Source organism: Osmia lignaria, chromosome 4 (assembly GCF_051020975.1).
Source record: "Osmia lignaria lignaria isolate PbOS001 chromosome 4, iyOsmLign1, whole genome shotgun sequence".
Classification (NCBI taxonomy): domain Eukaryota; kingdom Metazoa; phylum Arthropoda; class Insecta; order Hymenoptera; family Megachilidae; genus Osmia; species Osmia lignaria.
In genome coordinates, this window is record NC_135035.1 from 9,492,584 (window position 1) to 9,518,806 (window position 26,223).

The window sequence follows — 26,223 nt, forward strand, 5'->3', positions numbered from 1 at the left end:
ATGCGCTTTTGCGGCGACGATCTTTCTCTGAAAACACGTATTCGAATATGATATCATGAATGACGTCATTCATGGTACCGCGTTCGAAACGCAAGCGTACACTTCAGTCAATCCCAGACGTCCGCCGCGTGACCACCTATCTCATTAAGGTCAGTTTAAACCTTGTGCACATTGTCGTTTGCATTTGCCGGTTAATAGAAACAATCGTAAATCCTGTACAGAGATACTCGTTGCATCGATATCGTGGGTTTCTCGAGCAAACCTTGTACGAGAAGTGTGGTAAGAGCAAATTATATCTAGTTTTCAATGTATAGATTATCCATCAATTCGTTTTGACATGTTATCGTTAGAACTGACAAATACAAAATACGTAATGGGCAATCTCTTGAGTTTATCGCATTTAATTACGATTTACCTGATTATCAATGAATTATCAAAGGACAAGCAAGCATCTTATGAAAGACCGGTGAAATGTGCTCTGCATGATTCTCCAGTATTTTTATCGGTTTCATTGGTAGATGTGCTTTCATTTAAAAATAACTAGTGACGACATTTCGCGGGTGTTTGTTTATTCGTAGCCGCGCTAATTCGAGGATATTCACGATACACATTAAGAGAAGGAATCTTTTATGTCTCCCCGATATGCTGACTTTTGAATTTTGCTTTAATTTTCATTGAATCAGCGATCGTGTAAATGTTATGTATAGAACTTACTGCAAAGCGTTGCTTTTGATTAGATAAAGTACTGTAATCTTTATTACAATCTGTCATGCAAAGTATTCATTTCCTGTACGTTCCTCAACATTGAACCGAAGGGGAAAGTGATGACCGTGTTATCGATCGACAACAAAGTTTAGGGGTGCGGCAAAATATACGAAATGAAAGTGAAAATATCCGCGCTTTTCGCTTCGAAACATGCTTCTGCGTTAAAGTATCGCATTTACATCTACCTTTCGAATTTTTCTTTTTTTTCTTTTGTTCGTCGACTGAACGTAACACAAGAAACCTGAGCTGGTGATCGGTGAAGGAAAGCAGCGTTTCTTTGGTGAAAATAAAACGCGCGACTCGATGGCTATTCTTGGGTGTCGGAAAGCGGAGGAGGTTGTTCGCAAAATGTAGGCCGCGCCTCGAAATGTTAGCCTTGGCCCTCTTTTTCCTCCTGGAGTTACTTTCCATGGAATATGTATACTCGTTGCAACGTGCTATCTTCTTTTTTTATTATAAAACAAATATTTTATCAAGCAGAGGGAACTTTGAATCACTCCTAAATCATAAGGTACACCTGCGTCAGTGTGTAATAATAATTACTGAAACATATCTCGTATCAGTTGCTAGGTAGAAAAGTGTAATCATAAATAGTTCGTGGATGATATCACAGGCTGCTTTCTCCATCATAACGTGCCGCTTTCACTCTCGTTTCAGAATCGGCAACGAAGGGAATGACAATGTCGCATTCGGTAACCATCAGAACACAAACGGTGACGAGTAGCTCCACGTCGGTCATCATCAACACTGGTTATTTGAAAACGTGGGGCGGTCTTTTCAAGTTATTGCACGTGGTAAGCCTTGCCATTAAAAAAAAAAAATAAATAAAAAATTTACGTGAGAAAAGATTAGTAATCAGTACCGTTCTGTTATCGCTACGAAGTTCCGCTTCCGCTCAGAAATTGCAATCTATGCGATACACAGTTTGGTTTAATCTCACTTTACGTGTTTCCCCGTTCACTCTTTATTGACCGTGTTTTTTAGGCACTGGGAATAGTTTGCGTGGCAATAATTGGCCATCGATTCACCACGCATGGTGGATACCAATATACCGCTGAATTATTCTTTCTTTTAATAACGACGACGTTTATGATCTCTAGTTTTATCCTACTGGTAAGCTGTTTAGCTTCACTCTCGACGTCGTCTATCATCTCAAAAACCATCTTCGTAAGTATTAGAAATTTCAGAAGAGATTCGTTATCACAAAATAATGTATTGTAAAATGATCTATTCTTTTATAGGAACTTCTCTATCATTCTATAGCATTTGGATTATATTTAGCTGCATCGTTAACTTTTATAGTGCATGTATCGAATATGAAAGGCTACAGCCAATACGAAGTGTTAATGGCTGCTGCGGTAAGTGGAAAGAATAAGATGATTGCATTTAAAATTTGTAATGTCCCTCGTAATTTTAATTTTTTCATTTTAGATCTGCGGTTTGGTAAACTCTGCATTGTATCTCCTAAGCACTATCGTTGCTCTCCGTACATACAGAGGAATTTGAGAACATTATTGTGCCTTTTACTGAAAATCTTTTCAATATTTTCAATATTGTCATAATCGTCTTCGAATCGTACGTATTGTTTCAAGTTTCGGACATCGAGTCGAATCTAACTCATGGTTTTGTACCAAACCTTTTCGAAGAATATTTATTGTAATTTGTATATTTTATAATACTGACACAAGCACAAACGCAACAAACAATTTACGCTTACTCGAATGGTTAAGTACGTTTTATAAATACCATGTGTGATTTAATATTTTATATTGTCTATTGATATTTTATACGGTTCCTCCATTTATACGCATTTATTCACAGAAATCGTCTTTGAAATGTATTTATTTTACTTGTATCTAACGTTTATGTAAGAAAAATATACCAAGAAAGAGTATACGTAGCTACCGATTGTAACTCATTTTCCGATGATGCCCGATTAGATTACCGTTGTCCACAGTCCGAACAATTAATCATTTACAAAAGAGCCCCTCAAATCGCTTGTTTGTTATGCACACCATCGATCGACTGACGTAATTATTATGAGTCAGAAAATTCGAAGATACAGCGTGGACTAAAACAAAACTTTCGCACGACCATTGCCACGACGTGGATCTGCACGTAGGAACGTATCGTGCGAAAAGAGTTTTGACGAAGTTGAACAAACAGAGAGAACAGGATGCTGTTAATTACATTATGTATGCAATCGAGAAATCGATGACTCGTTTCATTTTTGTCCATCGATTCGACAATGATCGAATCATACTGCCGTGTACGAAATTTAAAGATCACTCTGTTCATCTGCTTCCTTTGCCCAATACAATTCCCATTTCGTTCTTTTTTTTTTTTTTATATTTCCTGTCTACCGTCGACCGGGTGTACGTTCCGGCGCGGCACGTGCCAGAAATAGCCGGTATCCCTTGTGTCGAATGCAACGCAGGGGGTGCAACGACATTTAAACGTTCTGGATCGACGGTGCAAGACCCACAGTTTGCTGAAAAGAGCTCGCGGACACGGTTCTCTCCCCCGTGTGTGTTCAGTAAATTATTCGTCGAGCAATCGACAATCTCGGTTTTCAACGTACAAGAGATCATCGTCGAGTCGAACCGTCCTCTACCTCGTAACAATGCGAATTAATCGTCGTTTAATCAATTAGAGCGATCGTATCAAGGGGTCTGCTCGTACACGAGACGGTTTAACGAACTTATCAGACACCTACGCATTGGCGACGGATCTTCCTTTCGCGAAATCTTCGAGTGCAGGATAAAACAAAGGGAATTACTAAGATCGATCGAATAAAACAATTACATACGTGATGGGTAGAAACGGAGTCGGTCCAGTGATCAGGATGTCGTCCACAGGCACCCATACTGCTGGAGGCGTGGAATGTTGCTTCTGTAGGTGTTGCACCTGCATACACATTGAATTTTTGAAAACTATGCCTGGAATGTTGAAACTGTGCGAAACGGTAAGTTCTAAATGCGTTAAACAACTGTATAGAGAACTTACGGTAATAATAACGGAGCGTATATTTGTGCGTAGATTATCAGTGGTCTGATACAAAGCTTGCTAATTAATTACGGTTTAAAATACAGTACAACGATTGGCTCGGCTTTCGAAGGATCTTTGACTACGTCTTCTGCTTGCTTCTTGACGTCAGCGGTGTTACTTGCCTGCTATATTGTATCTGAAAAGTCGTATAAGCTGATTAGATCCTCTTTGTTCGTACGTAGAAGCTGCTACATTGGTGCCATCGATCGACAAGTGTCGAATTTTCAGAAAAACTATATTTCTATTTTCTTGTAGGAAATGATGTTTAACGCTTTAGCCTCCTTCTTGTACTTAAGTTCAGCTTCCTATTTGGCATTCTCTACAAAGATATTTCTCCTCCCTGATTATTACATCAGGCCAGGATTTGACGTCTATCCTGCAATGACAGCAGCCTATGTATGCGCAATTACTTGTTTATTTTATTCAGTTTCTGCACTTCTATAAGTTTATTTTATTTGTACAGTTTATGAGCGGCTTTGTAGGAGTGCTGCACGGTGCGGATGCGTATTTCTCCTACATTCATTATCGAACGGGAAGATGAAGAGGTAAAGGTGTCCAGTGTCTGAAAATATTAACCTACGATTAGTGGGTAAAGGATAAAAGGGAAAGCAATGCATATAATTGCATTGCAAATTATAAATTTTCTATGATGTACCGCCGCCCTTTATTTGAATTTGAAAGTAAAAGGCGCAAAGATCTACGAAGTTCACATAGCGCCGTCTGTCATCGATATTTCGAAATGCAAAATCGATCTATGGTTGCGCTACCTACTACTAATTTATGGAATTAAAGGCTAAAAATCATTTAATTCAGTAAAATTCGAATACTTGACATCAGAGCATAAGTTTAAAATAAAAAAAGGAACGTAGCAGATGGATATAATTTTACTACTATTCAATTAATTAATAATTGCACAGTTACAGTAATTGTAGCACATCTTTTTTTGTTCAATAAATGTTTATAAAACCTACTTCTTTCGTCTTTCTGTTTCCCTTTAAATGACCTTGCATTTAGACAGAATTACTTCAGTGACCTCTGCACGTCGCGAACAAGAAAATACAATGATTCATTTAAAAAAAGAACCAATCTGACCTTCGCATTTCTTAAGCGACTCCACCTAATTGCTACCCTGTAATGCTTACTCTGTCTGTTCAAACAAATTTTTATCTAACAATCCAACGCTCTTACCTGCTACAACAGTGTAAATTAATTACGAATTTAATGAACGTATTTTAATTAATATTCTCAACTAGCTGTAGGTGGGGTGACAGAGGGTAGGTAAACATGCTTGTCTACACGTATAATTTGATGCAAGTAAAAAGAGTTGCTGTTTGAAAAGTTAAAAAAAAAAATAGTTCTAAAAATCACAAACGTAACGATTCAAGAAAAAGGATTGACGAAGGTTTCTTCTTGATTGAGCGGTATCCACGACCCTGACGAGTGGCATTGGTTGTAGGTGGAGTGCAATTTTGAAGAGGACTGTACAAAAACTGTGCAGGTCGTTTCAATACGTACCAGGGTATACGTGGATCCCGGAGAGTGAATGGAAGTTATACGCGTCGGTCCTCACGGACTCTTCGATGGAGACCGTGAGGTTTCTCTTTCCTCTTTGCCGCACCTTCCCCTTCCATGATCCATGAAGCGTAGCCAGGTCTCTCTTCTTCTTTTGGCCTTTAATCTCTGTCTTTGTTGCATGTTTGCGGTTTCTGTTGCTCTCGTAGAAGCCTCACCGAGCATATCACACGGCTGGAGGCATGTGGACGACAGTTTACTTCGGGATCCCGAACCGGTCAATTCGCGGACAATTTCGAACGCTGTCCGCGATCAAGCGGAACTAACCCGAGGAAAATCGTGCCGCTAATATGGGGTTGCACGCCAGAAGCATCAACGATAGTTTAAGACTAGCGTCGACGATCAAGGGTAATTAATTTTTTTTTTTTCCACGTTCCTTAATCACCTGTCTTACGACGACGAAGAAAATAAATCCTGTTCGTGGAATAATGAAAAGTTTGATTAGAACTTCAAATATATTTTGCATTTGGGAAGCACAAGATTTTTGAACAAATCTTCTGTAGAATATTTTCTTGGCCGTCTTTGGGGCTCAAGCGGTAAGCAGGTAGATGGCTAATTGCACTCGATGTCTGCAAAAATCGTAAAGCAAGGGGGTTAACAACTCTGCCATTTATTACCTGCTTCCGGTGGAGGGTACCCAAAGCAACAAATTTTACCCTCGAATTGGCCGAACAGATTTAGAGCTATTTGACGTGCTTTCCAAGCGCATTTTGTATCTCGCGTGTAATTCAACAGGTGCCAGTCACGTACCTTCTCTTCTCTCGTTCCTTCTACACAAGGTGCTATTCCTTCTAACACAGTGTAATGCTTTCTCGTTTTATTTCGAATTTTGCGTAATGTAAGAGTGCAGAATGTTACGTGGTAATTTGCTGCATTATAACCATGGAGGAAAAAGCAATTATTTATACCGGTGTGTCAAATTAAAGCAATACTTTCTCCGACTAAGAGCGTGAATGCAACTATCCGATTTCACTTTTAATATAAATCAGTTTAAACAACTCTATCATCTATGATAATTAAATATCATTAGTGCATGAAATTGATTTGATTTACATGCCACAATGTAACGAAATGAAACGGTACTTTAATTCGCGATAATTCGCGAACAAATATTTATTTTGCGACAGACGAGAAAGGATGTAATACTAACAGTGAATATGTACTGTGTCGATAGAAGGATGAGAGAGGTCTGGTATGTACAGGTGCCGATAAGATCTTGGAGTTTACGAACCAGTTAAGATCAAACTGGTATGCGACGCGATAGCAATTTGCAATACGGTTTCCATTCAGACGAAAATTATCGTCTTAACTGAATCAAAGTTAGGAGCAATCTAGTACGAATGAAAGGCATGTGCGCAGATTTCATGCTTGTTATGTGATGAAACCCATCGACCGTCACGGAGACAAACATTCTCCTGTTTATTCGCGATGAGGCAAAAGCAATCACTGGACAAAAAAATATCTATATGTAAAAGTTTATTGCATAACGTTTCGTACGTCTGTAATTGTTAGTGCTTATCTTCGTTTTGTGATATCAATGTGCCTAGTACATACGCCTCTCGTATTATATCGCTGATCACCGGTTGCGATGGAGCATTCGACAAGCAAGACAAATTTTTCCACGGAATATATTGTGCATTTTCATTTGCATCAGACGAAATAACATGATTTCTAAGAACAGTTATCTTAATAACCGGTGCATGCATTTTTGCTTTACAGAGCGTTAAACGTCTGAGCATGTTTGGAATATTCGTATTAGCGGCAGAAAAGTTTTTCGCCAACAACGTATCTATGTTACAACCGAGCCTCTGTTTCGAAACTATGCAACAGGAAACAAATTTTCTCCGTAATTTTGTGGTACGGTCAATTTACACGCGCGCAAACGTTCCCCGATGTTTCATCAGGAAGGCATTTATCCCTGTTACGGTGGTCGTAGGACAATCCACGCTTCGTTTACTGTATCCTTAACGCGTTATTCGAAAAACGTGGATCGACCTTTGACGCTGCAGGTAACTTTCACGAGTTACCACTAACTGCAATTAATCAGTTTCCTACGTTTTTATTTAGAGATGACGCTCCTCGATCGGCAAACCGGTCGTCGAAGTTGCGATTCGAGTTTTAGCAATGTTTCTCGTCCGATCGACACTTGTCGCGGGGCTCGTCGTTTCTGAATATTTCAGACCCTTCCATTTCCTGTTTCGTGCTGTCACGGAATTGTACGTGCCACGAAGAACGTCACCGATGGATTCTCGAGAAGAACGCACAATGTGCAATGACGTCAATCGACGAAAGGAATCGATTGAATTTTCCATATTCATTTCCTATGACCAAAAATATATCAATCGTATGGAATTCGAATACCGATACTACTTTTGCAAACGTACGTAATACAAGGAACTGTGTGTTGCGATACCACACCATTAGGTCGTTGACCAGAAATTTATGTAAGCCGAACAGTTTGTTGCGAAGCAAGCCTAAAAACGTCTGGTATTTCTTTCGTTTTCAGTAGAGAAAGGAATATTTCGTGCCATTACGAAACGATTAGTCGATCGTGAGATTACTTTGTATAAAAGTCGAAATTCATTTCGATGCGAAAGTTTCGACCGATCTCTAAAAAACTTTTGATTCGTTTTTCAGGAGAAGTGTCGTGGTCAACGACAGAGGAACCCTTTACGCCCGAAGAGGAGGATGCGATAGTGACGCTGGTGGTGGTGGTGATCGGCATAATCGCGGCTATAGTGATACTGTTCTCCATGGGAATCTTTATCGACTGCAAGCTCCAGTATGTGTAAAAAAACATCAGAGGTCCCTTTCGAACTGAGAGGTAACAGCTGATCGCTTGTTTTGTTACAGAAAGAAGAACGTTTTGAAGAAAAAGAAGTTGAAACTGAAAATGCCACCACTGTCTCGCGCGAGGAAGATTCAAAAAGAGGACACGAAATCCTTGGCATCGGACATGTGCCCGAACGGTTCTAGCGACGTTGGTTTTCGTGCAAGGGATGCTATTGTTTGACGTCGCCCACGATACTGTGAACCCTTCGCGCGAACGAGACCAGGAACGTTGGTGAATTTCATCGAATTTCTTTGCCAAGTTGAAAGGAAGTGGTTTCTAGATAACGTTAAAGAAACTGGCAAAGCAAATTGCTCGAACACGGTTCAGCCGTGATAACGCGAAGAGAAGCAGTAGTTCGCGTCAATGGCCTCGACCTAATAATGGACACAATCGTGCTAGCAATATACATATGGCGGCGAAACTTTGTAAAATGGTACATCACGAAGAAATTCTTTCCTTTTCTCTATTCTTTTACCAGAGATTAGCGCGATTCGCGCAACTGTGATTCACCTATTCCTATTTATTCTACAAGTCATTCAAATCTCTCGATCGCATCGATCGTATATATCGTTAGTCGAAAGACTTTCTAATTCTCAGGTGACGAAAATGTTTAATAATGCGATCATGAACCCAAACTTCAACCACTGCTCGAACAACAATAATGATAATAATGGATATTTACAAACCGCCTGTTGCGAACGAACGCGTACGTATACTTGTGTACACGTTTACGAAAACAGCTGTCTCTATAACAGCGAATCGATCCGAATCCGATACAAGAAATTTTGTTATTCCTGCAACGTTAAACATCCCTTTACTATATTTCGGAGAATTTGGGGAAATGCCGAAATTTGCAACGTCTAGTTTTAGTAGAGCAACAATTACATCGCAACTCCTTTGCCGAAACGTCAAGGATTCGTGACACGATTACGAAGGTGAAAAAAAGAAAAACTGCTGATATTAATGCGAAACGTGTCTGATCGTGCGTGTTCAGTAGATGAACGTGTTGGCGCCCCAGATACTTTTCGATCAAAGCCTCGTATTATTTTCAGACGAGTATCTATTTATAGGCATATCATATGTACATGTAGATACGAGGAACAATGTATATAAATTGGTATTATTCAAAAATAAAAAATTTTATTACCTTTCACCCGCACGGCTTCTTACGTCCATCCGTAAAGAAACGAGGTGGGAATTGCATCCTGTGATGTATAATCAATTAATTATTCGAAAATTGCAGTAATTAGCGATAAGATTTTATCAAAATATATTTATATAAAATTACGTGTCCATCGGATGTTTCATAAAAATTCTTCTTTTATCGTGTAATTGAAACGAGTACAAAGTTTCGATCTGCAAACCGATGAAAAATATATCGTGCAACTGTGCTGCTTTATCACCGTCTATGATAAATTCCAGCTCCTTGTTCCTTTGATCCAAGATAAAAGAATGTACATGAATCAGTCTAACTGGAAATACGGTCAAGAATTTTGTTTTTTTCCTATCGTTTCTTCTTCTCTCGAAATCGGAACGGTCTTGACCCACAAGCCGTGTGTGTACGTACGCGTATGATTTAGGCTCTCTAGAAATCACGCGCGTCCAAGGACCATCGCCAATAGAGCCATTCGAACATAGACGCCGTTTTCAGCTTGCCGGAAATAAGCGGCACGGGGATCGGTATCGAACTCTGTGCTGATCTCGAAAACGCGGGGCAACGGATGCATCACGACCATCTTCCTCTTCGCTCGAGACATCAATTGTGGAGTGATTACGAAATGTCCGCAAACCTGCAACGCGCAAATATTTAACAGCGGTATTATTCCCCACTGTTTCGAATAAATATTTTTTATGCATCGTAAGACATCTTCCTTCACTTAGTTCGCAGCAATATTTACCGGAGAACAAAGCTAATACGATTCAATTATCTCCAGCTATTTTCATAAGTGCGTTTATATCGATATCGAGGCCTTGCTTGAGGTCACGCGTATCTCTAATTAATCACTCACATGGTAATAAGCACCGAGCGCATCATTCAAGCCGTTTCAAGTTCAATAGCGAACGAACCGAATAGAATTTGAATTTACCTGTCGATATTCCGCCTGAGTGGCGAAACGTTCTTTCTGAATGCGCGTCATGTAAAGAACGTCTGTGTCGGGAAGAGCCTCCTCGAGTGTGTTAAACTTTTCCTGTGGGATTCCACGCTCGGACACGTATTTTACCACATGGTCAGGCATGCCAAGTCCAGGAGGACAAACGTACCGAAGTTCCACGTTGTACAAAGTCAATAGCCTGTAACACGACGTCTATGCGAATAAAATAAAAAGTACACGATTTGGCACAAAATTACCTTGCCAAGGAATGGACGGTTCTACCGTGCTTAAGGTCCCCGACCATAGTGATGGTGAGACCGTTCACTGTACCAATTTCATCTCTGATGGTAAAGATGTCGAGCATCGCTTGAGTTGGGTGCTCGCCGACACCATCGCCGGCATTGAGTAACGGCTTTCTACAATGCTGCGCGGCTCTCTGAACCAACGATGGAACAGATAACGATAAGCGTGCTTATTTTGGACCTTCCGCGTAACCTGAAAAAAATGAACCACTCACCGATACCGCACCCGGTTCAGGGTGACGAAGAACCACTACGTCCGCGTACCCAGCCATCACCGCGACCGAATCTGTAATCCACATTGAAAACGTTTCGATCCATTCAATTTCAGTTATTTTCGTTGACAGCTCGAACGCTTAACGAGATTTCAAACCTTCTAAAGTCTCCCCTTTTTTCACAGACGACGTAGTACCGTCCATGGATATCACACGACCGCCGAGCCGTTCCATCGCCGCGGCAAAACTGCAAGAAGTTCTGGTACTGACTTCGTAAAAGATCGATGCCATCACTTTTCCCTATTTGCAAACGAGACCGAATATTGCGAATGCTTTCCCTTCCCGCAGAATCAACAGCGAATGTTCTTACCCGTAAAATATGGTCCAAAGATCGTTCTTTCCTAACAGCACTGCGAAGCATTTCGGCGAGATTAAATACGTCCTTTAACGATTCTTTCGTGAAAATGTCTACGGACAATATGTTGTGTCCGACCAGGTTGTGGCTAATGTGAACAGGGGGAACAGAGGGAACAGGTGTCACGGTCGTCAGGAGGAGATTGGGATTGCTGTCGCTTTTGTACCTAGTCGCGTTGCTAATGGGAAGCGGTGAAATGTTGCGTTGTAATGTTGGAACTTTTGTCTGTTCCCGAGATTCTACGTCCACGGAAAAGTGAACGTTTGATTTCTGTGATGGTTGCAAAAGCTGCGCGTACGAATCTGAAAAGAAGAGCAAACTTATTCGATCTTTTAAATTGAAAGAAAGAAAGCACCTTGATCGGTGACAGTTTTCGTACCATTTTGCTCTTCTTCGGTTATGTCGCAATTCGGTGACAACAGACCGTCCAAAGCAGAATTCGGCCGGCTAACAACAACGTCGAGGATCGGTGCAGTAGTCGCAATTAGATGTTTCGTTTTAGCTTGAATTTCTCTGATATCTTGACCAAAGCCAGGATTAACCAAAACTTGCCCTTCGACGTAAGCGACCTCCCCTCGAAGTACCACCCTGTGCACCGATCCTCGAACTTTCATCCCAGCGAACGGAGTCCACTTTGATTTGCTAAAAGGCATCGCGTCCGGAATTACCCATTCGTCGTCGAGATCAACCTCGATATAGGTATTTGGCTGATCCGGTACGTTAAAGATCTTCTTCGGATTTCTGTACAGCTTGTCCACCACGTCCTGAAAATGTAAGCGTACATGATATTAGTGAACGAAACGAAATACACGTGGATCGTCGTAACTACCTCTATCGTCATCTTTCCCTCGTGAACCGCGGTCAATAAAAGTGGAAGCATGGTTTCGAGTCCAGGAAATCCTGGCGGTGGAGTCTCGCTGCATTTCTCTTGTACCGTGTGCGGTGCTTGAACGTTGAAACACAAGGTACGGTAATGAATCTATCGTATTGAAAAATTTTCATCTTTGTACGTGAAAATCCAGCAGCAGTATTTACCGTGATCTGTGGCGAAGCAATCGATCACATCTAAATTTTCCCAGAGAGCTTGCTGATCCTCCCTGGTTCCCAATACTGGCCTCACTTGACCCCGTCCGTGTCCTATTCGCTCAAGATCATCCTCGCACAGGAATAAATGATGAGGGCATACTTCGCAGGTGACGGCCATTCCCTGAAGGAAACGCGTACGCGTATTGAATTACTCGAGAAAAGATCGGCTTTTAAGAGGATTTGCAACGAGTAGGATACCTTCTCCTTAGCAGCGCGTATAATTTGGATCTCTTCTTTTCGAGCTACGTGACACACGTGAATGGGTCTGTTGTGCAAGCCGGCCAGAAGAAGAATCGCGGCCGTGGTCTGACCCTCGGCGTGTACGCAAAGAGGGTACCGTTTTGGCCAACTTTGAAAATGCTGAAATAAACTCGTTCCATGAATGATATTTTATAAAACGTGACAACTATTCGAGGTATTTCGTTTCTCAAATCATTATCACGGTTTACGGTAAATAAGATTTTTATTTGATCAACCGTGTTTACGATGGGTTTACCTTTATCCATATTGTTAAATCGGTCAATCGAAGTGTCGTAAAGGTTTCATTGAGATACATCTTGAGACCCGCTGTCAACGGAGCCAGCTCGGCCGTTATACTGTAATTATCCGACGAAGCGCCGATATAAATTGCGTAATCGCATCTCGCACTGGAGAGAGCACGCTATAATGAGAAAAAAGTAAAGAGAAGAGAGATAAGAGAATGGTTGTAAAGGGAAGCTTCGCAATTGCTTTCTTACTTCCTTGGCCAGGGCGAAAGACTGATGATCGACGACAGCTGGGTAGGTGTTGGGCATTGCAAAGATTACCGTGATGCCTCCGGCGAGCGCAGCCGCGGTACAAGAAGCAAAATCTTCCTTGTAAACTGTTCCAGGATCGCGGGTGTGCACGTGAACGTCGATCAAGCCAGGAAGCTTGATCATCGTTCGCGAAGACATGCAATCTGTGTGAGTTTTCATACGGGGTGCTCGACCTCCAAGCATTCTCATAGCCTGTGGAAGATGTTAGAATACGTAGTTCAATTTATTGGGATGAAAAATGGATAGCCACGCACGTGTCGACCCGTGAGTGGCGAAATAAGTTGATAAAAATATCTTGGGCAATCATCGAGATACGAAGAAAATGTTGCATGGCGTCGCGCGGTAAAAATGTAAACAAGACTATAACGTGGGCGTCTCGGAAAATCTATTATCTAGAAACATTGGGAAAATTCTCTTACGAGGGGAACTACCCAAGTGTTACACTCACTTATTAATGAAACTTTGCCAGGTTGTAGAGCTGGTCGAGCTGAACACGCCTATACCCCCTTTTGGGGGCAAACGGGTAATTGTGTAAAAGATATTAACAATTACAGTTAGTTACACCTTACATTCTGAAGTATGACAAATTCACAAATACAATTCGCAATCTAGAGATCCACGGTTCAAATCCTTGGTTCCCAACATTTTTTTTTTTTTAATGATAATTTGTCTCTTTTTGAATAACTATTACATATAAATTATTATTAAAAAAAAAAAAAAAGAAAAAAAAAGAAAATGGGAACCCAGGATTTGAACCGAGGACCTTTAGATTGCGAGCCATGGATCCGCTCCGCAGTTAAACACATGACTCGCAATCTAAAGGTCCTCGGTTCAAATCCTCGGTTCCAAAAAAAATTTTTTTTTTTTATGATAATTTTTATGTAATAGTTATTCAAAAAGAGACAAATTATCATTAAAAAAAAAAAAAAAAATGTTGGAAACCAAGGATGTGAACCGTGAATCTCTAGATTGCGAGTTGTATGTGTAAGCTTGTCATACTTCAGAATGTAAGGAGTAACTAACTGTAATTGTTAATATCTTTTAAACAATTAGCTGTCTGCCCCCAAGAGGGGGTATAGGCGTGTTCAGCTCGACGAGCTCTACAAGCTGGCAAAGTTTCATTAATAAGTGAGTGTAACACTTGAGTAATTCTCCGTATTAGATATTTTTAACGAACTTTGTAACTTCAATTTGCGATTGTTTCTATGACCAACGTATCCACACATATTTCATGATAACAGAACAATACGTAAAACGATTACTAATCTAGAGGATGATTAATGAAATTGCAAGGCGACGAGTAAGCTTCCGAATGATTTCTAGAAAAATTACACGTGTTACTCACTTCGACGAGCAATTTGGCACATTTAACGTCTGTGATTAGAGGAACGGAATAATCGACCGCGAGCCTTCTGGTGCGATATCCGTGCGTCATAAAATTCGAGACTCGCCGTGCACCGCCGTTCCGCATTGGCAAATTAATTACAAGATCAAATTGCTTTTTGGAAAGGAAATCAGCCAAATGTCGTAGTTCGCTCGGGCTGGAATCTTCGTTCACGCTGATATTCTCGAAGGTCCATTGCGCTGGTTCTACCTGTACATTGAAAATATTCGTTCACCGAACATTAGTTTTCGTTAAACCAATCGTTTCGTTTCAACACATTATCTAGCACCGAAAGATTGGGCCATTATCATTTTTTGATGTACTTATCATATCGAACGTTGTACGCCCTCGGATAATAGAGCCTAGTGTATCTTTTCGATGATATCTTAAAACGAGTAATTTTATAAATCCATATCTGAAGTGATAAACGCAACTCTACTTACAAATTAATATTTACAAACTGCATTGGAATTTACGGAAGGACTTTACCTACTCCTTAAAAGATACCTATTCATTATATTACATAGGAATTCATTTGCAATTATATCGAATAGCAACATTGTTTAACGTTAAGATTAGATACAGATCAATTTTTTTTTTAACGTGATCTTATCTGTGACATCAACTCGAGCATTGATTGCAGTTACAATAATGAAATAACTCTAGGACAGTCATAATGCGGTACTGTAACTCTCTCGAATCGTATTGCCCGTACGAGAGTGAACCACGAAATGTGATATCCTCGAGAATTTGTTTTAAACGATTTTTAATTCGTCGAGAGGGAAGACTTCAACTAACGAAGACCTTGAGAAACGTTATCGTAATTTGATCGAGGAGTAGTAATCCTAACATGAAAACTCTTCATGGATAACCGATAGCCGATAGTCGACATTCTGGCTTGTGGCTCGATAACGATAGGTAAGTATTTATCGAGCTGCAGTACGCTGTGACTGGGTTATTGTCTTGTCGATCAACGCATACGTGTCATTTCGTGCTTGCACGCGTCATGTTCGCGTGCTTTGATTGCTCGTTACGATTATCAACGAGTCAAATTTTTTCGCGGGATAGTGGAAGTTGACAGGCGATACTCGAACGGTGCGAATAGTTTTTAGAAAAAACGTTTCGGACGAACAAGAGATCGGACATGGGGAATTCAAAGTCGAAAAGTAAGAACGGTGCACGAGGGAAAATTCGCGGAAAAGCTGGACGTGACAGTCAGCCTGGAGGTGGCAAGTATCCAGGAAATCGAAACGACGAATACGAAGACACGGAACTGTTGTTACTGAGAAGAGCCATCGAAAGGGATCCGGAAAGTTTCGTACTAAACAATCTGATGATGTGTGTTCAGTTTTTCGGCAATTACGAAGAGTAAGATATCGTTTTTCTTTTTCACTGTTTTCTCCATTAAATCGTTTGCACAATTTACGCTATCACCAATATTTATACTGCCACGCATGTAGATATTACGATAAAACGCTTTTATCGCAATTAACGAAAAAAGAATTTCTTAGAGAAATCAAGCACGTGAAGGAAACACTGGTCTCGTCGCAGGAGGCTAAATTGAACAAACGTCTACCACCACAGAAACACGTTCTACTTCCAGACGTTCTTCAAGAACACATCTCGCGAAATGTCGGTTTTACCTCGACCAGGCAAACTTTTCGACCGACCGTCGAACCGCTTCATCCGGTTCGAATTTATACAGTCCACGATAACATCGATATTATCGAACAGAATTATTCGTCACACTACAGTAGCGTGAACGATTCGACCATGTACAATATTCTGTTGAAACCGACGGCTCATCAAGGTAAGTAAACATTCTCTAAACTATAGGGTATAAAACGCTTAATGTTACGATATACGATATTTCGTAATGTTAGGATACGTGCACCTTCAACTTTTGGACGAATTTGGAATGTCCAAGAGAAGAATGAACGATGACGAGATGGACTTATCGTCGATAGCGGAGAACGACGATGAATTTTACAGCGACGGTGAGAGCATTTACGGTCTGAAACTAGGACCGAACGCGTCCAACTATTCGATCCTACCCGATAGGTCCAAGCAAGCTGCGTCAAGAGGTTCTAACTACAGCATACACGCGAGATCCTTGCCGAATTTACACGAGGAGGAAATCGCAACGACTAGTGGACGCGATTTGTCTCATTCCAGTCGCAACGTGAAGGCCCAGACCGATTACGAGAACGACTCCTCGGCCGATGAACGGAGCTTGGGAAGCAAGAGAAACTTGTTCAAGGGAGAATTGACCAAACAAGGGAATCGACGGCCGGAAAAACAATCGTCGCAAACTAAAGTGCAAGAATTGTCGGGTCAAGAAATAACGACCAGTAGCAATAGTTCCGGTTATCGATCCGACAATTACACGATGGACAGCGACAGCAGTGGCAATCGCAGTCAAAATTTCAGTTTGTCTCAGAATTCGAACTACGAAGAGTTGGAAGAGTGGATAGCAAACGCTAAACTGCCGAATAACTGCTTCAAAAAGGTTACTTACACGGCCGATGGCAAACTTTTCGATCCAAAGGAAGAGAGGAAACAGCTAATAAACAGTAAACAGCGGAGGATCAAGCTGGCTCTGAGACGACACAACTATGATCTTCTTTACGTGAGCAGCACCGAATTCATGAAACACTTTATAAACGTTTTCGTGAATCGTTTGGCCGACTCGTTCGGCTTCGATAAGGAATCCGTGGATGACGCGAGACGAGAGGGTTGCGTTCTCTATTGCGACCAAATCATGGTTTCCAGCACGGTCAGATACAGTCGAGTCGAGCAGTATGAAATTATACCCGCGATTTGGTTGCAATGGCCCACCTGTGCTCAAGAATGGCTGGACAGACCGAGAAGTACCTGGCCCGACTACAATGACGTCGAAAAAATCAAAGACTTTGGATGTTTCGTGGTACCGGAGGGTTTTGTGCCGAAAAAAGGGAACAGCAGTATTATGGTGGACCTCGAATGGCAGCTCACTTTTCCAACTGCCGAACGATATCTTGAAACCTGTATGACTCAGTCTCAGGTACAGGTGTACTTCATCGCGTTGATGCTTCACAAGACTTTTATGAGGCCCGTTTTGGATACCATGTTCGGTATGACCGCCGCTCACATCAGGCACAGGTTGTTTTGGATGATCGAAGAGAACGACAGGCCATCGAAATGGCCCAACAATAGAATGGGAGAGTGTTTGTTATCCCTATTGAACTCGTTATATCATAGTATTAGCCAAAACGAGCCCACGCTCAGGGATTACTTCATCGCCGATAGGAATCTCTTTCAACGCGTACCTTGTGAACATTTGCTGCACACGCAGAAACAACTGAAACGCATCATCGAGAATCCGGTGATGTACGTTTTCCATGCGTTGGAGAACATTCGATACGGCGATAACTTTTTCCCTCGGCTAGATTTCGAGATGCTGTTGAAAATATTGACAGCGGACACGTTGACACTGGTCAACCCGGCGTTAGCTCAACGTATCATAAAGCCAATGCCACGACCTAACGATTCAAACGCCGAGCAGGAGGACAAATATGGTAAAACAAAAGGATTTTGGGATAGTGTCAAAAATCAACCAAAAAAACATTCCGTTCAATCGGTTAACAATAGAACGTTAATTAATCCTCGCAAAGCTACGGATTCCATCATCGAAATTTCGGTAAGTATTATGACGAAATCGTGATAAAGCTGTTATCGCTTTGAAATATTTCAACCTAATTTACGCTCATAATCAGCTTTTAAACGATTCGGTCGATCTGCTACTGTTTTTCTTTCTTTTTTTTTTCGAATAAAATATTTTGATTAGTTTCATCGTTTCAATGAGAAGATGCGAGGCGATAGATAGAGATTATTTTATATCTCTACCTTAATAGTTTCTAATCTTATCTATGATACTTTGCCTGAGATCTACAATCTATTCGTTATGGATGTAGGATATATTATTTGTACGGAATATTACCGTGTACATCGATATGTAATGAAAGCTGATTAATTGGCTGTTACTTTTACAGACGCGGTGCGCGGAGCTCGAGGGTCCAAGGTTGTGCGTTCTGCTAGATTTCTTCGTAAGGCATTTTATCAAAATCGCTGAACGTTGTAATCAGTATCGAGCCTATGGACAGAAAGCCGCTTACCTCGATCACGCAGATCGATTATCCATTATACTTTTCGAACATCAAAGATTCAAAGAGGACGCTCGAGCTTATCGCGATAAGATCAAAGTTCTTAGAAGAAAGATTGGAAGATCAGAATCCCGAGACAATATTCCGGAAACGCCAAAAAGAAACCCAGAAACCGCCTTATACGTTGCATCGTTGAAAGATCGCTTCGTGCCTGAACCTCCGGAGAGGGTTTACTCTTCGCCACGAAACAGTGATGCACCGCAATCGGATCAGACGACCGATCGTGTTCAAAATGTTACCGAAGCGATAGTTCACGAAACGCATCATCAAGAAACGAAGGAAGAAACGTTCAACCTTAAGGACAAAACGATAACGCCGAATCCAGTGACGTTACGAAAAAGTTCGAGCGATGAAAGTGAAATTTATGAATCAAAAAATGACAATAAATCGGTGCTTATTACACTGCCCGAAGTCCCGGAAAACGACTCCACGTACATTTAAAAATATATTGGAAGAAAATCAAATCGAAAACTAAACCGAAACATTCGACCAATCTTTGGTCGTTCATTCATTAATAAATTTCTCATACTTTAGAAAATCGTTTGTAATTTATTGTTACTTTAGCATTATTTATATCGTATTTGATCAAACAACAACGTGTTTCTCACTGCCAAGACTAATAAGACGACAAGAAACTGTACACTTAAACTATTAGTTGCGCGCTAAGTTGTCGAAAACCTTTTAAATAAGCTGTAGTTTGTATGTAAATATTTAAATATACAGATATGTCACATTTATTTAAAGAGTATTCAATTCCCAAAATTCCACTTACCTCCACCCCGTGTTCGGTATAGAAATCTGCTGTTCCCATGCTGGCGTATAATTTGTATCCCATTTTATGGAGACTTTGAATCGACGGTAGCAATTCCATTTTGTGCTGTGAAAACATTTCTACTAAAGTGCAAAAGTTGCGACGAAATATCTCGATCAAAAGAATATTACCTTGAAACTTCCTATGGAAAGTAAAATTCCCTTTTGCGGTATATGAAAGCCGGTGCTCATCGTTCCTTTCAAGTAAGCCTCGTACCGATTGTCACCGAAACAAGCAACTTCCCCGGTGGACACCATCTCCACGCCCAACATTACATCCGCACCTACTCGTTCAATGACAAATTATAAATTATATTCTTTAACGGATAATTGTTTCGGAGTGAAAATCGTTTTCGAACGCGTGTTTTTACCGGCAAGGCGCGAGAAGGAAAATTGCGGAACTTTAACGCCGACTTTGCCACATCCGGCGAGAACGTCAACTGGTTCGACGGATTCTCCGACAATCAGTCGCGTGGCCATAGCTACGAAATCGTGGTCCAAGGTTTTCGAGACGAAAGGAAACGATCTAGATACCCTGACGTTACACTCGATGACTTTTAGTTCGTTGTCCTGTTAAAAAAGAAACTGATTATTCGAAGAGATGAAAAAAGACCACGTTCTCCTGTGCCATTCTTAATTACCTTCGCTATCAGTTGCATGTTGAAGGGACCAGTTACCCCGAGGGAGGCAGCAATTGCCTTTGACATCATTTTTATTTTCGCTAACGTTTCAGCATTGATGTCCTGTGGTGGAGTAACGAGGGTAGCATCACCCGAATGCACACCCGCGTTCTCCACGTGTTCCGACACCGCCATACACAGAATTACCCCGTCATAGGCAACCGCGTCCACGTCTATCTCCTTCGCTTCGAGGATAAACTTCGAGATGACTACTGGGTGCTCTTTGTTCACCTCGCTGGCGCTTTTTAAATACGACTCTAGATCGTGGTTCGAATGGGCCACGTTCATCGCGGCTCCGCTCAACACGTACGATGGACGCACCAAGCAAGGATAGCCCACTTCGTCGCAGAACTCGATAGCGGACTTCAAGTTCGTCAATTCTTTCCACCTACCCGTCGATCGTATTTTTGTAACAAGATATACTTTAACACAGTCGGTGTTCTCATACTCACCTGGGTTGGGAAATCCCTATACCGTCCAACATGCGGGAAAATTTAAACCGATTTTCAGCTCCGTCCACAGACTCTGGTGAAGTTCCAAGAATTCTGGCTTGCTGCCTGTGGAGATCCATAGCGATGTTGTTCGGTAATTGACCGCCCATCGAAAGAATTATTCCCTCCGGGCATTCGTGGTCATAAATGTCCATCACCACTTCAAACGATATTTCCTCGAAGTACAATCGATCGCTCATATCGTAGTCGGTACTGACCGTTTCTGGGTTGTAATTGATCATGATCGTTTTCCTTCCTAAATTTCGCAACTCGCGCAGGCAACTCACGGCACACCAATCGAATTCCACCGAACTGCCGATTCGATAAACGCCAGAACCTGCGGAAACAGAATTCAAATTTTTTAAATATAAAATAAATTAGTAGCTAAGCATTTCGGTACCGTCAACTTGCCTATCACCATTGTGTATCCGCCAGGAAAATCTACGTCGTGCGTAGTTCCATTGTACGTTATATAAAGATAATTTGTTGTCGCTGGCCACTCTGCAGCCACCGTGTCTATTTGCTTCACCATCGGTCGTATATTGCTCTCTTGCCTTTGTATTCTAACAGCTAATTCCGAGCTCTTTACAGCCGCTGCGATTTGCTTGTCTGAAAATCCAATCCGTTTCGCGCCCAGCAAAACATCGTGAGACAATTTTGTGTGGTCGGTGTTCTCCAGTACCACATAATAGTCAATAATATTTTTCATCTTATGCAAGAACCATCGATCTATCTTTGTCAATTCGTATAATCGATCGATCGTGTATCCAGCCTTGATCGAAGCAGCGAGAACGAACATTCTCTTGTCAGTTGGCTTTTCCAATTCCTCGTCGTTCGGAGTTTTCACATACGGATCGAAACCAGTAATATTCTCGTCCACCATCCTCAAAGCTTTCTGAAAGGCTTCCTCGAACTTGCGCCCGATCGCCATCACTTCTCCTACGCTTTTCATAGAGCTACCAATCTGAAATTAACGAGACGACCGATATTCATCGCGTTTCCCGATGATCTACAATCGCGAATCCTACGTACCTTCGTGCTGACTCGTTGAAATTTCCCCAAGTCCCATCTTGGAATCTTGACCACGCAATAATCAAGACTAGGCTCAAAGCAAGCCGTTGTTTTTCCTGTCACGCTATTATGAATATCAGGTAGGCGAATACCAAGTGCCAATTTGGCGGCCACGTAAGCTAACGGGTAACCGGTCGCTTTACTCGCCAGAGCCGAGCTTCGAGACAATCTTGCGTTTACTTCGATGATATAATATTCTGCGGTGTTCGGATTCAACGCGTATTGAATGTTACACTCGCCAATGATGCCGAAATGTCTAATGACGTTGATGGCAGTCGTTCGAAGCATATTGTACTCTTTATTCGACAAAGTCTGGCTCGGTGCAATAACGATCGACTCACCGGTGTGAATACCGAGAGGATCGACGTTCTCCATGTTGCATACTGTGATGCAATTATCGTACGCGTCTCGAACCACTTCGTACTCGACTTCTTTCCAACCCTTCAACGATTTATCGATGATCAGCTGGTTAGAGTGAGCAAAAGCTTGCTGGGCCAGAGTGCACAACTCTTCCTTGGTATTAGCGAAGAACGAACCCAAACCTCCGAGGGAAAACGCAGCTCTAGCCATCACGGGGTAGCCTAGTTTTCCAGCTGCGTCCAGTGCCTGTGGATAAGAGTTGATAATACGTCAATATCTCATAATTATTTATAAAAAGACATTCCCCACGGAACTGCTTACCTCTTGAATAGAGTACACCGCGGCACTCGGTGCTACTTTTTCATTTATCTGAGCGATGCGTTCGGCGAACAGCTTTCTATCCTCGGTTTCTATCACCGATTGTATAGGTGTTCCTAGAATTTTTACGTTGTACTTTTCGAAAACACCAGTTTTCTCGAGCTCGACGCCGCAATTGAGAGCAGTTTGTCCGCCAAATGTTAACAGCACACCGTCGGGACGTTCCGATCGTATCACCTGTTCCACGTATTCAGGTATAATCGGCAGAAAGTAGACTTTATCGGCCATGCCTTTGGTCGTTTGTACGGTCGCGATGTTCGGATTGATCAGAAGGGTTTGCACGCATTCTTCTTTCAAAGCCTTGATCGCTTGCGATCCAGAGTAGTCGAACTCGCCTGCCTGGCCGATGCTCAGACCGCCCGATCCCAAAATTAACACCTTCTTCGGCCGGATGACCATGTTATCCGGCTGCTCCGTGCGGAACCTCAATTTTTTATTCAATCTCTCTTTCATCGAGATCTCCGCTACACCCTTCGTTTCGTCCTTCACGGCGTCCAAGAACACGTCGAACAAGCATTCTAAATCTTGGGGACCGGCAGTGTGCTCGGGATGAAATTGAACGGAAAAATAAGGCATAGTAGAATGCACAATGCCTTCGTTGCTTTTGTCATTCGTGTTAGTGAAGAGTGCCTCCCAATTCTCTGGCAACTGACTCGCGTCGACCGCAAACCCATGGTTTTGCGAGGTCATGAAACAACGACCGGTTCCGTGATGTGTAACTGGTTGATTGTGGCCACGATTTCCGTAACTGTGCGCATAAGTACGTAATTTTGAACAGTTACATCAATGGGTGTAAGCTTATGAAAAAACAACGATGCCTACCTCATCTTGTACGTTAAACAACCGGCAGCGATGCAGAGCAACTGATGACCAAGGCAAATACCGAAAATCGGTTTCTTTGGTCGTTGTTCAAGAACGGATCGAATGTTCGCCACCGTTGCATTACATTTGCTCGGATCACCCGGTCCATTGCTCAGGAATAAGCCATCGTATTTCAGCTTACTCACGTCGCAATCCCACGGCACGACATCCACGCGAGCACCTCGACTAATCAAGCACCTCAATTGATTGTACTTTAGACCGCAGTCTATAACGCATATACGAGGAGAACCGCTGGGATTATACGTTCTTTGTACGCTCTGAAATTGGAAGTAGAATAAATCAGAGTTACAATACGATGAACGCGATCGAAATAGATTTGATCGTCCGGCACCTGCGACACTTCCGCAACGAGATTCCTCTTGTTCGGATCCGTTATAGGTGGATCCAGAGGGAGAGAATTTACAACTGGTTGATCGAAAACGATTCTACCCAATATACTACCCTTTTCGCGAATAATTTTCGTCAATGCTCTTGTGTCGATTTCGTATATTCCGGGAATATTTTGTTCCTTCATCCATTCGGACAGCGTTCTCGTTTGCCGCCAATGACTCGGAGTTTCGCAGATCTCGCCGACCACCAGGCCAGCGGCCCAGATTCGATGAGATTCGAACCAACTGGAAAGAAATATGATAATTATGATGACGTCTCGAGGAAAGTAACAATAAATACTGATATTTGATTTCTCGATGATAGCGTTTCTAATTCCTCGTTGCCTCGTAATCGTAAACGTTACTATCGTTTCGAAAGCTTACTATGGGATCTTATGTTCGTCCAGTTCGTTTCCAAACACGCCATAATTTCCAATCAGCGGATACGTAAGCACTAGAATTTGAGAATGGTAGGAAGGATCTGTAAGTGATTCCGGATAACCCACCATACCAGTCTGGAACACTGTAAAAATGCATCAGTGCAAACAACGTGTACGTGCGTGTATACACGTTACATACACAATGTTTACGTAACTTTGAAACAGTAAATACAACGGTAGAACCTTAGATCATGAAAAGACTCGCTCCTATCTACGTTTTAAGCTCGCGTTATCTCATCGAAATAATTTTCACGAAATAACCGACTTAATTTCACGCGTTTAAATTCGAGATCTCGATGAAATTTCAAAAAGCTCATCAAAAACATATCAACGAGCTCGAATGATTGCCGGTTGAACGATAACCGACACGGTTTCGGGGAAGAAAACTGTCAGTGTATTTGTCCGATAGGCAAAGCTGTTTATTACAAGGGATTCATTAACGCATGGAAACTTTCGCAACCGGCGCTACCCGGCACAGAAACAAATTCATAAAACGACAGTGATAGTCGAGAATGAACGTGTTTCGAGCCCACGTGGCTAGTTGGTTGATTGCGCGTGCTCACGGAACACATTCATACAATTCTTTCCGAACACTCGAGCGTAATCAAGCATACCGGCTCGGAGCATTATCACAAGGAATAATGGTCGTGCTTATCGGGGATATTAATGGCCGGTTATTACTCGAATTCGATTAATCAGAGTGATTGGTAAGGTTCGTGGAAAGATCCATGCACGTGCGTCTGCTACCTGCGGCAACGCAATGGACGAGGAGCACGTGTTCCCCGAACACTCACCTATTTCACCATCGACCGGTTTCTCCGCGCCAAAATGCCTTCCCGGGAAGACGGAACCATCCTCGAGGACGAGGTAAACTTTCCTCGGTGTAACGTTAACAACCGCCGCATGGTCGTGCATTTTTCCCAAGCGATTAACGGCCCTTTCCACGAGCGTGTTCTCGACCCAGCGATCACTGCTTAGTCTATGGGTCGAGAACACGCTTTATACGATACAAGGAGGGTCGTTCGGAGCGCGGCTCCCACGAGGCTGCTCAATCTCATCCAAGCCTGCGCGTAGCGTTGCTAAACGCGGCTCCAGCCGATAGGTGCGCTGCTGCTACTTGCTCTTATGCGCACAACCGTATGAGCACATCACGTGGGGAATAGTTTCGATACATTGGCTTTCCTTTAGAAACTAGCGATACTCAATCGCGCGCCATTTTACGATATTCGCTTTCCATTTCAACGAACACCAGATTTACCTGTGTTTCCTTTGAATCGCTTCAAAATCACCGCTCAAACGCGGATATCGACAGAGACGAGAATGGAACGGAGTTAGGAATCAATTACGAATGTTCGTCGTATTGGAAAAGAAACCTGGTCGATTTCAAATGTTTTTATTACCAAAAACAGATGAAAAATTATTATCGCGATCGTGGAGGCGAATACTCTTTATTACGCTGCTATTCGATGATGCGTCCACGAATCGGTCGAAGTATCCTTGCGATAAAGTAATCGATCACCTATTAGGTGATCCCTCGCGAAATAAAATTCCATCATCGTGGGTGATAACTTGTATCCAACGCTGAAAAAATCATGCAAATATAAAGAGCATCTGCGATCGCTGTCGCCCCGCGTGATTCTATGATCATACTGTACACCTACAAGTGATCTGGCATCGGTAGATCGTTATCGTTTTTATGAACCGAGTCTAATATCTCATCGTGTCTTTGTTTCAGTTCTTCCCAATTTACTTCGCGCCCTTGATGACACAAATGCGACCGAACTTTACAATACAACGGTTCCCTATCGTACAAATGTTGATACTCTTCTTTCATCAATCTCTTCATAGTACCTTCTACTCTCACCTGTGACGTTAAATCAATGATCAACTTAAATCGTCAATCCACTTTGCTACGTACCTGCCGTGTAATCTCCTGTTCTTGTTCATTCACGTAAAACCACAAATAACACATGGCAACCTGGGGAACGTTTTCCTAAAACGATCAAGATCGATCGATGAAGGGCCACTGTCGAA

At 42.1% G+C, this 26,223-nt stretch overlaps 6 protein-coding genes across 11 annotated transcripts; 4 read left to right on the forward strand and 2 right to left on the reverse strand.

The window, feature by feature from the left end:
- The first annotated feature begins 26 nt into the window (after positions 1 to 26).
- On the forward strand, positions 27 to 2,659 carry LOC117603392 (uncharacterized). Of its 4 annotated transcripts, XM_034322504.2 has the most exons (6): positions 45 to 149; positions 222 to 279; positions 1,423 to 1,559; positions 1,750 to 1,932; positions 2,007 to 2,123; positions 2,197 to 2,659. In XM_034322504.2, exons 1-6 carry the CDS (start codon positions 60 to 62, stop codon positions 2,269 to 2,271), a joined length of 660 nt encoding a protein of 219 aa, XP_034178395.1. In that variant the 5' UTR covers positions 45 to 59; the 3' UTR covers positions 2,272 to 2,659. The 4 variants fall into 4 exon arrangements, with proteins under 4 accessions (XP_034178394.1, XP_034178395.1, XP_034178396.1 ...); XM_034322503.2 differs by having other exon boundaries at positions 27 to 279; XM_034322505.2 differs by lacking the exon at positions 222 to 279 and having other exon boundaries at positions 78 to 149.
- A 135-nt stretch (positions 2,660 to 2,794) lies between these two features.
- sing (MARVEL domain-containing protein sing) lies at positions 2,795 to 4,283 on the forward strand. Its single transcript, XM_076688159.1, is given in 3 exon segments — positions 2,795 to 3,730; positions 3,805 to 3,987; positions 4,110 to 4,283. Coding segments are annotated over 3 exon segments (510 nt in total). The 5' UTR covers positions 2,795 to 3,577.
- On the reverse strand, positions 3,575 to 26,182 carry rudimentary (carbamoyl-phosphate synthetase 2, aspartate transcarbamylase, and dihydroorotase rudimentary). 2 transcript variants are annotated; one of them, XM_076688112.1, is made up of 27 exons: positions 26,108 to 26,182; positions 24,134 to 24,272; positions 23,713 to 23,995; positions 23,322 to 23,638; positions 22,443 to 23,247; positions 21,723 to 22,367; positions 21,102 to 21,654; positions 20,652 to 21,027; positions 20,161 to 20,587; positions 19,891 to 20,089; positions 19,652 to 19,803; positions 19,482 to 19,586; positions 14,469 to 14,717; positions 13,064 to 13,315; positions 12,823 to 12,987; positions 12,525 to 12,686; positions 12,276 to 12,447; positions 12,070 to 12,185; positions 11,620 to 12,004; positions 11,196 to 11,542; positions 10,984 to 11,125; positions 10,829 to 10,899; positions 10,569 to 10,747; positions 10,306 to 10,510; positions 5,329 to 10,008; positions 3,772 to 4,375; positions 3,575 to 3,672 (listed from the first exon to the last, which is right to left on the reverse strand). In XM_076688112.1, exons 2-25 carry the CDS (start codon positions 24,256 to 24,258, stop codon positions 9,811 to 9,813), a joined length of 6,630 nt encoding a protein of 2,209 aa, XP_076544227.1. In that variant the 5' UTR covers positions 24,259 to 24,272; positions 26,108 to 26,182; the 3' UTR covers positions 3,575 to 3,672; positions 3,772 to 4,375; positions 5,329 to 9,810. The 2 variants fall into 2 exon arrangements, with proteins under 2 accessions (XP_076544227.1, XP_034178340.2); XM_034322449.2 differs by lacking the exon at positions 26,108 to 26,182 and adding an exon at positions 24,984 to 25,240.
- On the forward strand, positions 5,592 to 9,371 carry LOC117603395 (uncharacterized). 2 transcript variants are annotated; one of them, XM_034322511.2, is made up of 3 exons: positions 5,592 to 5,733; positions 8,023 to 8,167; positions 8,239 to 9,371. In XM_034322511.2, the coding sequence occupies exons 1-3, from the start codon at positions 5,676 to 5,678 to the stop codon at positions 8,396 to 8,398; spliced, it is 363 nt and encodes a 120-aa protein (XP_034178402.1). In that variant the 5' UTR covers positions 5,592 to 5,675; the 3' UTR covers positions 8,399 to 9,371. The 2 variants fall into 2 exon arrangements, with proteins under 2 accessions (XP_034178402.1, XP_034178401.1); XM_034322510.2 differs by lacking the exon at positions 5,592 to 5,733 and adding an exon at positions 7,510 to 7,765.
- Positions 15,203 to 19,423, forward strand: LOC117603376 (uncharacterized). Its single transcript, XM_034322473.2, has 5 exons — positions 15,203 to 15,425; positions 15,613 to 15,875; positions 16,019 to 16,317; positions 16,391 to 18,186; positions 18,539 to 19,423. The coding sequence occupies exons 2-5, from the start codon at positions 15,652 to 15,654 to the stop codon at positions 19,148 to 19,150; spliced, it is 2,931 nt and encodes a 976-aa protein (XP_034178364.1). The 5' UTR covers positions 15,203 to 15,425; positions 15,613 to 15,651; the 3' UTR covers positions 19,151 to 19,423.
- On the reverse strand, positions 25,641 to 26,161 carry LOC117603393 (pyridoxine/pyridoxamine 5'-phosphate oxidase). Its single transcript, XM_034322508.2, has 3 exons — positions 26,108 to 26,161; positions 25,851 to 26,053; positions 25,641 to 25,770 (listed from the first exon to the last, which is right to left on the reverse strand). Exons 1-3 carry the CDS (start codon positions 26,159 to 26,161, stop codon positions 25,641 to 25,643), a joined length of 387 nt encoding a protein of 128 aa, XP_034178399.2.
- Positions 26,183 to 26,223: the final 41 nt, after the last annotated feature.

Coding starts and splice junctions, on each gene's coding strand:
- LOC117603392 (XM_034322503.2), top strand. CDS start 60: ATGACGTCATTCATGGTACCGCGTTCGAAACGCAAGCGTACACTTCAG. Junction 1,560..1,749: donor TTTTCAAGTTATTGCACGTG/GTAAGCCTTGCC, acceptor CGTGTTTTTTAG/GCACTGGGAATAGTTTGCGT. Junction 1,933..2,006: donor TCATCTCAAAAACCATCTTC/GTAAGTATTAGA, acceptor ATTCTTTTATAG/GAACTTCTCTATCATTCTAT.
- LOC117603395 (XM_034322510.2), top strand. CDS start 7,510: ATGTTTCTCGTCCGATCGACACTTGTCGCGGGGCTCGTCGTTTCTGAA. Junction 7,766..8,022: donor CCGATACTACTTTTGCAAAC/GTACGTAATACA, acceptor TTCGTTTTTCAG/GAGAAGTGTCGTGGTCAACG. Junction 8,168..8,238: donor TTTATCGACTGCAAGCTCCA/GTATGTGTAAAA, acceptor GTTTTGTTACAG/AAAGAAGAACGTTTTGAAGA.
- LOC117603376 (XM_034322473.2), top strand. CDS start 15,652: ATGGGGAATTCAAAGTCGAAAAGTAAGAACGGTGCACGAGGGAAAATT. Junction 15,876..16,018: donor TTTTTCGGCAATTACGAAGA/GTAAGATATCGT, acceptor AGAATTTCTTAG/AGAAATCAAGCACGTGAAGG. Junction 16,318..16,390: donor GAAACCGACGGCTCATCAAG/GTAAGTAAACAT, acceptor TCGTAATGTTAG/GATACGTGCACCTTCAACTT.
- rudimentary (XM_034322449.2), bottom strand. CDS start 25,104: ATGCACGACCATGCGGCGGTTGTTAACGTTACACCGAGGAAAGTTTAC. Junction 23,996..24,133: donor GACGAACATAAGATCCCATA/GTAAGCTTTCGA, acceptor ATTTCTTTCCAG/TTGGTTCGAATCTCATCGAA. Junction 10,009..10,305: donor CTCAGGCGGAATATCGACAG/GTAAATTCAAAT, acceptor TGCGCGTTGCAG/GTTTGCGGACATTTCGTAAT.
- LOC117603393 (XM_034322508.2), bottom strand. CDS start 26,161: ATGTGTTATTTGTGGTTTTACGTGAATGAACAAGAACAGGAGATTACA. Junction 26,054..26,107: donor AACAGGAGATTACACGGCAG/GTACGTAGCAAA, acceptor TTAACGTCACAG/GTGAGAGTAGAAGGTACTAT. Junction 25,771..25,850: donor CTACCGATGCCAGATCACTT/GTAGGTGTACAG, acceptor TGATTTTTTCAG/CGTTGGATACAAGTTATCAC.